Below are 11,579 nucleotides of genomic sequence, written 5' to 3' on the forward strand. Positions count from 1 at the left end.
ATTAAGAGGAAGTTGTGTGTAATTGAGCTTCCTGTGTTATCAGTGATTCAGTTAGCTCAAAGCTAATCTAAGAAACCCTTGTGTGCTCTGCAAACTGTTTCAGGTCTCTTGAGTGGAGATAATACATTCAAATCCAAGCACATGTGTTGACTGACTGATAAAGATGACGTCTCTTTGGGATAATTACAAACATGTACATTATTGGAATAGGTATACACAGGGTTCCTACGGTCATTAAAAACCTGGAAAAGTCATGGAAATTCAAAATACTAATTCCAGGCCCTGGAAAAGTTATGAAAAACAATATTTTTCCCAAAGTTTTGGAAAAGTCATGGAAATGTAACCAAAGTTACATCAAATATAATTTATATTTTATCTAATCGCCGAAATAGTAATACTATAACAATAATACATACTGAATCGTAGAGTAATGAAACGTAAAATGGCATTTAACTGTCGAGGTATTTTGCTGGTGAGAGATTTTTACAATCACGCCCTAGTCTAGTCTACAGTGGCTTCAGTCTGTAAGAGCTAGTAAGCCTACTATTTCATTTGTTTTAGATAGGCACAACATGTTTCATATGTAAACCTTATTTTACAGCTTACCATGTTAAAATAAAAATGTTTCAGTAGTACCGCTGAGAAAGAGTACTTTTTTTGGTCATGGAAAATGAGGAAAAGGTCATGGAAAAGTCATTGAAAATCATTGGTGAAAAAGTGTATGAACCCTGTATACAGATCCTTAACTTAAGTAAAACACTAATACACCACTGTTCAAATACAGTAGACATTGGAAAAAGCCTCTATTCATAACAAACATTGAATACAATGATATATTGAAATGTAGTTGTTATTTAATTTGAATAAATCATAACAGTCTCTTCTCTCTTTCTCTGCAGACGGCCTTAAGCTCCTTCTTCCAGGAGGCCAACATCCCCACTCACCACCACCAGATGGTAAGTCCATTTATTCCCCTTAAAACATAATCCCTCGCAGTGGACAGATGAACCCGCTGACCTGCTGCTCACACATTCACTGCTCTGAAAAACAGGCACAGAAAGAGCCGTTTTATTGATGATAGCAGCAGTTTAACACCATTTGAGTTCTTTACTACGCATGGAGAAAATCTATCAAAAGAAATGAGTTTAAACCAAACCAACATGCGCAGGGTTTGGAATACAGGACTATCATATGATATAAATATATATAGTCAAATGAAATAATATTGTGTTTTATAGAAAATATGTAAACTACAGCATGTGTATCAGTGTGTTAAACATAATAGTATGTTTGTGATTTAGCGCCCACTCAGTGCAATTCACTTATAAACCACTGCCCTTAATATAGACAGCTGTAAGTTTACACATGCATTTATCTTTACAATATTTATGGTTGCTAAAATTGCACTTCATCGCATTTTTTGAAAGAAAAATCAGGAGAAAATGTACTTTTGAGACACTATTTTTGTTTGTGACACCATTTTCTGGTTTGTCTGTGTCAGCAACACACTCAAGATCTGGCTGGACTGAGCGTAAAGGTTTCTTCAACTGCGTCAACATTTTAAAATGACTTCAACTAACGTTCATGTACATGCTAGCTAGCTAATATTCATTATGCTAAATGTTAGTTAAATATCTAATACGAGTGAAATCAAATATGAATACATTTAACTGTGCCCCTTTAGTAGAAAGGAAATTCAAAACATTAAATTCCTCAAGGATACCAGTCCGGTTAACTGAGCTAACAGCTAACTAGCAGCTACTGCTAGCGGTTAGCTTTACTTTAGCAACAAATACAGCTGTGTGACCCTCAGGGAACCCCATGAAAAAGAAAGCTGGAGCACATCAGAAACATAAAAAATATTTTACATCAAATATTCTCAAGTTTGACCAAAATCAACTTATTGACATTAAAGCACAGGGTTGGCCAAAGTGGGAATTAAAATGATTTAAAAGCTTATTTTTCTAAACTGTAAAATTGTTACATAATGTGGCTTTATGCTTTCTAAACAGGCAGATTCAAGTTAGTTTGTTTCTGTTGAAAGCTCGGTAATCCCACGCCCTCCGAACTACCCACAGTGAACACGTTACTGTGTTTAAAGGGTGAAGGGCACTTTGGACTCTTTTGGAGCGTTTTACGTTTTCTGTCCGTTTGGCTGGATTTCACATTTATCTTATAAAACTTCAGTTTATGTTCATTTCTCTTCTAGGTAGGAAATTAAATTTAGAGTGAAACACATCACACAGGGCGTGTCAGACTCTCACAGGAACATTAAGTATGTGTGCTGTAAAGAAGGGAGTGTTTAATCTTTAATTACACTGCGTCACACAATAATCACTCATTCACTGACAAAACGCTGAATGAAGGAAATCATTATTCTGTGGCAAACGCTGTGTACTCAACTGCATTCAAGTACACGTTACTTTTTTACATCCTTATGTCCAGAAGTATAATCAACACATTTTTACTTAAAGTATCAAAAGTAGAAGTACTCACTATGCAGAATAGCTGTTTAGAACAGTATTATTCTGTTTTATCACTAAAAAATACATCTTATATAATTGTAATGTTCGTCATTGTTGAGCCAATAGTTATTTTAAAAAAAAGTATTTCAGTACTGATCATATTATATCAGCATATCATTCCACTCCATAATTAATTGAAGCCTAAATTAGCATAAAACTAAAATATAAGTACGTTTAAATAGTACTTAAGTCCAATACTCTTCCTCTCCCCTTCCTCCTCTCGTGTGTGTGTACGTGCCGGTGGGTCGCTCTAGGCGGAGCGAGTTGGAGCTTGTAAGGAAGGAGGAGAAAGTGTGTGAGAGTCGATGGGTTTGTTATTATTTTGGGTGCAGTGCGGTGACATCATCTCGCCTGAGGCTCCGCTGTCTGTGTGTGTTTGGAAGAATACAGCTGCAGAGGTCTGAGAGGAAGAGTGAAGCAACTGAACTCAGGGGGGAGCATCAGCTGCAACACACACACACGCACATGCCCACACACACACGCACACACAGCTCCTCGGGCCCCGTGATCATTGTTGCAGCATTAATGAACCTTTGATGAAAGACGATGAGCTGAACTTTGTCCCACTCTTCATCATGCTCAGTCGAAAAGGACAACTGTAAAGACAAAATAAGGTCCTATTGATTTATGAATAAGCGTTTCATAAAGATGACTCAGAAGTAAGGCTGCACACTATGAGTAGAATATGCATCATATTGAATGAACTGAGAGGTTTTAAAGTGAACTTAGTTCTGCTTCCTTCACTACAAATGGATTGTTGAATTAAAACATGAAAGGACATTTTTTCTAACTCTTTTACGGAAACAGATCAGAGTAAACTTTTCTACTGATCATCTATTTAAACTCTCTTCTTAAAAAATACATTTTAAATATCTTTCACAATGTAAAACAATACAGTGTGGACAAAAATATGGGAATTTCCACCTACATTGTGTGTTTTCAAGGTGAATGCATCAATCTGCTGTTATGATCATTTTAGAAAGTATAAGGGTAGATGTAGCTATGTCATAGTTATGCCATGATACATAAGACATGTGTCAAACTGTGATGTAAAGATATTTAAGAAGTAGTGTATAATGATAAACTAAATGAAATAAAAACGGATTCTTTGTTTACTTCGATAACATAATGACATCATGATGTAACACTCGCGCTCCTTTGGCTAGCGCTCCAACACATTGTACGTGATGGCTAAGGGGCGGGACATGTCTAAGCTGTTGACCAATCACACCAGAGCCGGGCAGCTAACCAATCAGAGCAGACTGGGCTATGGTTTCAGACAGAGGGTGAAAAGAGGTGCTGCAGCATGAGAAAAATAAAGAGCTTTTTGAACATTAGAACATGTGAAAGTAGAGGCACAAGATACAACTATTAAGCTGAACTGACTTTAAAATGTAATGTGAGAAAAAAGGTCAGAGTTAAAGCAAAGGTTTAATACAAAAAATGCACTTTTGGTAACGGACCCTGGTAGAGAGAGTAAAGTGTTTTGTGTTGGCATGTAGAAAAATGTATTACAGCAGTAAACAGCTGAGTGTTGATTTTGTCAGAAGCATCTTTACTGTGTGTGTGTGTCCGTGTGTGTGTTCTGAACATAACAGCTGAGAGAAGCCTCCTCTATTTCTGTCTGCTATCTGATCTGTGTGTGTGTGTGTTTAAATGACTCTTTAATTGATGTTCTCCCTGAAGACGTTTGGCATTTAGAAGTGTGTCACACACAGATCACACGTTTGTCCACAGTTAGATGCTAAAGCAGTCTGCCGTGTCCAATAACAGATGCTTTCAGTATTTCTTTACTGATAATTCAATCAGAGGTTTCCTCTTTTAAAATTTGAAAATTATATTGACTTAAGCCTATTTTCATTTCATGTAGATACCTTTTTTTTTTAAACTGATGCATTAGGGAGAGATTAAGTTATCAGAGCTGCAGGGGAAAAACAATAATTTTTAACATGACCCGGTTTTATTCAGTCTTTTAATCACCTAAAGAGATCCTAGTGTTACATTACATACATTTTGTGTTTCATATCAGTATTTAGTGTCTCCATGCTTTAATGTTCAAAAAGCTCTTTGTTTTTCTCATACTGCCTGTGCTGCAGCACCTCTTTTCACCCTCTGTCTGAAACCAGAGCCCTGTCTGCTCTGATTGGTTAGCTGGCCGGCTCTGTTGTGATTGGTCAATCGCTTGGAGATGTCCCGCCCCTTAGGCTATCACGTACAATGTGTTGGTGGGCTGGCCAATAGAAGTGCAAGTGTTACATAGTGATGTCACTGTGTTACGAAAGTAAACAAAGGAGTCGTAGAGCCTCGTAATAGAGGCGTTTGAGGCAGGGGAATTATGGTTGGCAAAACATTCAAGAATTTATTTTGTAGTATATATCAGAGTCCTGCACGGGTCTGATTTTGAAGACCCGCTCCCGCCCCGCGACGTGCAATACCGAACCCGCCCCGCTACCCGCACATATTGCCAATTAGTTCCGCAACCCGACCCGTCGGTACAAGATCCGCAAACCGACCCGAACCCGCATATATACAGTATATGAGCAGTGAAAACGTGCAATTATTAACACACGCAGTTGCATATTTGTCTCAAAAAGCGTGGGATGTTGGTTATTCTCTCCATCTATGACACCAAAAGCCTCCCAGACGTTGGGTTTCGCTCTTGAGGAAGAGTTATTGAAAATACTGTATTCTCCACTAGAGAGCTTCACCTCAGCCATTTTGAATGTGGCGCGCTCAGCAGCAGATTGATGCGCTGCAGAGGTTATGATTCTGCATCGGATTCTCATCGGGTCCGACCCGATGCAGGACTCTGGTATATATGTTGTTTTTACATCTTTGAGGTTGTTTTGAATTTAATTGCATATAGTTTATTATTGTACTTTACCTCTTAGATATCTGCACATCACAGTTTGACTTCACATGTCTATTTTGTTTAAGTGTGTGGGAGAGAAAACTCCCTCTGGAGGGAGCTTTGGGATTTTAGCCTTAGCAGAACATTTACATGCACAAAACCCTATAGAACACACTACAGGAGAGGGAGAACCTCAAAAAGCATAATGGGGCCTCGTTAAATAAAATTTTAGACCTACCTTTTGCTTACTCCTTTCTCTTGTGTGCGTCCTGCAGATGTGCACTCCCAGGAACACGCCCGCCACGCCACCCAACTTCCCGGACGCCATCACCATGTTCTCCAAGCTGCGTGCGTCTGATTGCGGCCCCGGGTCCGGCAGCGGTTCCTCCATGGCGTGCTCCCCACCGACCCCCTCCTCCGGCTACGGCTCCTTCTGGGCGTCCTCGCCGCCCAGCCACCAGCCCGCCTGGCTGCCCCCATCGTCGCCAACAGGCCCCCACCTGCACCACCACTTCCACCACCACCACCTGCAACAGACTCCCATGTGGCCACCTGGAGCCCAGCCCAGCGCCGCCCCACAGCCCCCCGTCGTGTCCGCGCTGCACGGCCAGAGATGAGACTGAACGCGGAGGAGGGGGGGTGGTCAAGGAGCCAAATGTATGGGGAGGGTGGTGGGGGGGTCCATGTGTGGAATGAGAGGAAATGGAAAAAGACAAAAAAACTGTTTTCCTGTCTCATTTTTCTAAACCGAAGACTTCCTCTCCGTCTTCATCACACGCCGAGGAAACGAACGTTCTTTTTCATCCGGGATGCAAATCGGGCCCAGGACCCAGCAGAGCGCTCCGAGGATAGCAGCCATGAGATCTCATTTTTTATCTTTTAAAGACTCTTCTTCTTCTTCAGATGGTTCGGAAATATCTGGCAATAACCAGCAGAAAACAGACGGGATTCTAGACGTTTCCTTTACAGCTATGAACTGCTCGCAGAGAGATGCATCTACAGATGTCCTTTACCTGAGTCACACCAGATTTAGCACAGGAATAAAACCTGCTAATCTTTTTTTTTAAAGAAACAACGACCTGGAGGACAAAATCTTCTTTCTGCTGCATATTAAGAAAGATGTTTCCTTAACTTTCATCCTTTTGACGCGGTTTCCTGATCAAAACAAAGATGTTGCTTTATTTCTACGACGTGTAAACAAAATGGAAAATTGTAATGATCAGTTTGATAGAGAGCCTCTGTTCCAACTATGTAACTAGAATGCAATTTATATTTCAGTGTTTTTCTTTTATTGTGAAAATATCCAGTTTACTTTCCGAATTTAAAATGGAAACAAACTAAAACAGAGTGGTAGTGACTAATTTAGAAAAATAATCGCCAACTATTTTGATAAATAGTTTAAGTGATTTTTCATGCAAAACTGTCAGAGAATACTGTTTTCAGCCTCTTAAATATGTAGATTTGCTGATTTACTGTTTTATATCATAATAAAATAAATATCTTTGGGTTTTTGGACAAAGCAAGACATATATTTGGACTTTGAGAAACTGGTATGTAAATTTGTTCACATTATTTAACATTTTATAGACGGATAAATGAATGAATCCAGAAGATACGATTTTTTTCTGGGTCGCTATAAACAGAAACATAAAAGCAATATTAGGTCATTTGGGAAATCATAATTACTGTCATTATTTAACATATTAAGTGAACCACACTACGTACCGTTGAGGTCAGGTTATACATTGGCTTCCAATCGGAATCTTTTTACATTTTAATACAAAACTTAATGTGTCTGGTGTAGTAAAAACAGATAACGGACATATTTCTGACTAACTGGATCCTTAACAACAGTCCTATGTTTGGGATAAACAATCTTTTATGTTGCAGCAGACAGAATATTATTTAATCCAGATGGACAAAAGAGCGTGGAAGGTTTCAGTAAATCCCTTCAGAGACAGGAAGTGATGTCATGTTGAGTTGAATGGTTAAACGACAGTAGGGAATAACCTTTTGTAAAGTGCAAATATGATCGGTGAGTTAAGTAGAGCGGCAATCATTTAAATATTTTTAGATCTGCCACATTTATAAAGTCTTTTTTCTCAGACTAATTTCAGACCTCCTGTCATGGGAGAGGGGAGATTAAGAGACGGCTCAGATCCATTTCCTGTTTAGTGGTTATGAGGCACTTTTGTACCACAGCATAATATGGCCATTGTAGGTAAAAAAATAAATAAAGGATGGGTAATGTTTTCAGAAATAATCTGGATTTCAGAAATGAAAACCTTGTATTCACAAGATCACAAATGAAGGAAACCTTGCCATGATTATTAAAGCATTAATTTGCGAGAAAAAACAGAAGTATAAAGCTCAGATTAAAGGCATTCTTTTACATACAAATGTATGCCTTTACATTCTCAGAGAATGTTAGTTTTGGCATACATTTTTTAAATTATACTTTTTTTTTGTCTATTTCATTGTATATTCACAACTTTAATCTTTGATAATTTCTGACTTTTGTTTACTTGAGAATTAGGGATATTATTATCTATAAAAAAAATATAGTATTTTTACGAAGTATCACCCTCCTTCCTTGGTTATGTATTGTTGTTTGTTTACCTACAATGGCTCTAATGGACAGTTTTGTAAATAAAACCTTCAGCTGAACGTTTTCTGTCACGCTGATGATATAAATAATCTGATTTTGGAATATTTTTGTCCGGTGAGCTGCCTGCCTGTCTGCGGGGGGCATTTAGAGGCCAACTCAGTGATTTTTCACACAACCTTTGTGACGCTCAAACACTCCTACCTCTGTGTGGATGTGAGGCCCCTGAGCTCTGCCGTACCCTCCGCTGCAGACGGGATCAGAGAGTTGAAACAAGTTCAAACTGCTGCCGCTGCGGAAGAAGAATTTACAGCAGAGCTTCACAGCAGGCTAAACCCGGGATTTATTAGCTGGCTCCCTCACACAGGATCCCACGTATGTCACAGAAAATCACCGGGAGAATAGTGAAACGTTTAAAAAAAAAACTTCACTCCACAAGAAAGAGGAAGCAGGAATCAGGGAGGGACGGGATGCAGAGAAAGATGTAAAAACGGACTTTGTTGTTCACAGCTTCACACAGACAATCAACCTTCCTCTGTTTTCTGTAAGATTTCTGTTGGGTTCTTCCTTTCTGGGGGGAGGGCTTCACTTTTAAAGCTGTTACATCCCTTCAAATTCAACAACCTGATAAGATTATATTTCAAATCTGATACAGAAATGAAAATCCACCCTGATGTGTTTTACTCCTCTGGGCTCTGTTTGTCCTGCCAGTCTTTCTCTCTTCTTCTATCCTCATAAAAGGGAGTTTTTTGAAGGTGAGGGAGGATTTTTCCTGCAAATCAAAGGAGTTGAGAGGAATGCCGGATGTGTCAAATGTGACGGAAGAGTTTTTTGTGAGAGGACTAGTCGTCTAATTTAGTTTTTGATGGAACGAGTTGCAGGTTGCGGAGGTGTTTGTGCCGACGGGGAATAATTTGTCGGAGCTTCCTGCAGGGTTCAGGCTTATTATGGATCATTTAATCCTGATACAGTATGTCCCAACCACCCTGACGTTTTGATTGTTTACCTCATTTTAAACTTTTATTTTGCTCTTACCAGGTTTTCTTTCTCAGAAATTCACTGTTCTAATCCACGGCTCTTTTATAGAGATTTCTCTCGAGTACTTTCGGTTAATTTCCTCTGTTTAAATGTGTATTTATATGTTTAATAAAAACAAGGTATGATTTACTTTCTGTGTCTCAATTGCTTCATCACACTTTTGGTATTTACTGTAAGAGCTAAAAGGACGGAGAAAACAATAGTGACTTTCTTTCTGAGTGAGGCTGAGGACGGATGTGGTCGGAGCCGTTTCTCACCATTGACTTCAAGTCTTCACATGACACGAGTGCTTTATTGAAGAGGAAGTCTGGAGCTGCGTTCAAAGACACAACTCAAAAATGGGGATATAAGCTGCTGCTCAAAAAGGATATCAAAACAGACCACACTTTTTTTTACAGGTTGTTTGGTACATCATTGTTTTCAGGACTAAGAGGAACATAAGGAAAAGTAAAACCAAATATGATATATGCCCTTATTATGGGTTATTAGGGAGACATTTGTTTTTGTCACCCACTTGAGTAGTTTCTTAATTTCTTTGGCTTTTGAAAAAATTCCCAATTTTTCTTCTGCTTACTGTTTTAAAGAAAATGCGATATTTTGTTATTTTTTCGGATGATTCTACAATGTGTGCCATTTATAACATTTTGTCTGCAATCCCACAATATCTTTCTGAATTATTTGCGATTAAGAACGGTAACAGATCTTCAGGGAATGATGAGAATTTACAAAAACATTTCTGTCCTGAAAATTTTGTCAGAAATAGTTATTAAACCTATTTTAATTCAAATGTAACAACAATGTGTTTATATGCATCTTATTAGCTTATATGTTTTTGTATAAAATTAAAATATTCAAGTTAACCCTAAAATTGTATTAAAGTTGAGCACTTGAATGGCTTTCAATCTTAAACAAAAAACGTTAGAATGATCAACCACAGACTTAAAAAGTCACTTGAGATAAAACCACATTCTTCAATGACAGGAAATAATCCGATGGCACTTCAAGTAAAGTGAACCCCCCCCCTCTTCTTTTATAGTCAGCGTGTACTTCCTGCTCTCAGACGGAGTTTCTGTGAACAGGAAGTACCCAGCAGAGATGCACCCGGGGTCGTGACCTCCGGACACGTAATGCTGACAGTGAGGGGAACACCACATGCAAGAGTTTTATTACTCTGGCCGCCTAAATATATAAATATACATGTATAAATACTGTACGTTGTTTGGTTTCTCCTGGCTCTACAACAGGGCTGTCCAAACTACGGCCCGGGGGCCATTTTGAATCGGTCCTCAGCAAATTCTAAAATTATAATGACTTAAGTATAATAAACTTCTGCTTGTCTTATATTGTACTTCTTAAATATATATGTTCAAATATATTACACTGTGTTCATGTGTTAATAAGCCCACTTTTCAAAGAAATTCAGTCAATTAAAGTTAATTGTCAACTTAGATTTGTTGATCAAGAAATCTAAGTTGATAAGAAAAAAGCCCAATAACAAATATACATAACCTTGAAATACACCCTTCATATTTCCTCTTATTAAAAGCAATCTGAAGCTTCTGTTTTAAGGAATGAGCTGCCAACAGAATAAATGAAACCCATAGAGAGACGGGATGTAGGGTGTTTCTTTCTTAGAGCATTTTCTAGTATCACGAATAATGTACCTACATTGGATTGATTTAGCTATCTGAACTTAAAGGTCCCATGTCATGCTTTTCCGGTTATTACCCGTCCCCTTGTGTGTTATGAAGGTTTTTATGCATGTAAACGGTCTGCAGAGTCAAAACCCTCAAAGTACACCCTGTAGCGAGTAAAACTCTAACACAGAAAATACCTCCCCAAAACGCGTCGTTGGAGAAACGTCACTGTCCATTGATTCTTCTGGGTAACTCATGATGTCATGCGTTACCTGGAACCAAATGGACCAATCCGTGGAGCCGTTACGTTACGTCCGCGGAGCCGTTACGTTAAGCCCCCGCTGATTGGTCCAAATTGACCAACTTCCTCACACACACACACTCAGTGCATGCAGCTCTGCTGATCTCTCCTCCCTGGCTGCAGGCTGATAACAGACAGTTGGGAAATTCTCTCTGCAGACCCATTCTCACAGCGTTTATCAACCTTTTTCTTACTCAATATCCAGCCGCACTTATTGTTTTTACTTCGGCTGTGACTTTGTGTGTGCTCAGTAGACCCTCCAGAAAAACGCGATTCTGCGATCGCAGAATTGACCACATAATCAGCAAAATGGCGCAGATTTTTAAAAGGCTGCATATTTATCAAAAGGCCGTATAATCCCCGCATTTTTCCACACAAAGTTGAGAAGAAAAAAAAGTTAACTCGTCTTGACGTGACGTCATCAGCTCGCGCATCACAGAATGTAAACAACACTGTATAGAGTGAACGTGTGGAGCTCACAAGATAGAGAAAACACCAAGATGAAAAAATCTAATCCATCTCATTTACCGACGAACATTTCTACTAAAGAACCGGGCGAAAAAGTAGGGGGGAAACGTAATTCTGCACCCCCGTGCAACTGTGTGTTGGAGCATAAAGAGAA

At 39.0% G+C, this 11,579-nt stretch overlaps 2 protein-coding genes across 2 annotated transcripts in view; one reads left to right on the forward strand and one right to left on the reverse strand.

The window, feature by feature from the left end:
• The first annotated feature begins 875 nt into the window (after window positions 1-875).
• On the forward strand, window positions 876-9,149 carry ubald2 (UBA-like domain containing 2). Its single transcript, XM_010772260.1, has 2 exons — window positions 876-956; window positions 5,652-9,149. The coding sequence occupies exons 1-2, from the start codon at window positions 954-956 to the stop codon at window positions 5,991-5,993; spliced, it is 345 nt and encodes a 114-aa protein (XP_010770562.1). The 5' UTR covers window positions 876-953; the 3' UTR covers window positions 5,994-9,149.
• The window catches only part of LOC104946427 (uncharacterized), a 36,133-nt gene continuing 32,694 nt past the window's right edge, over window positions 8,141-11,579 (reverse strand). The window contains exons 16-17 of the mRNA XM_010772268.1: window positions 10,067-10,149; window positions 8,141-8,273 (exon numbers count right to left, since the gene is read on the reverse strand). Coding sequence (XP_010770570.1) covers window positions 8,141-8,273; window positions 10,067-10,149 — 216 coding nt within the window. The remainder of the gene's footprint in view (window positions 8,274-10,066; window positions 10,150-11,579) is intronic.

Source organism: Notothenia coriiceps, unplaced genomic scaffold (assembly GCF_000735185.1).
Source record: "Notothenia coriiceps isolate Sejong01 unplaced genomic scaffold, NC01 NC01_scaffold00011012, whole genome shotgun sequence".
Classification (NCBI taxonomy): domain Eukaryota; kingdom Metazoa; phylum Chordata; class Actinopteri; order Perciformes; family Nototheniidae; genus Notothenia; species Notothenia coriiceps.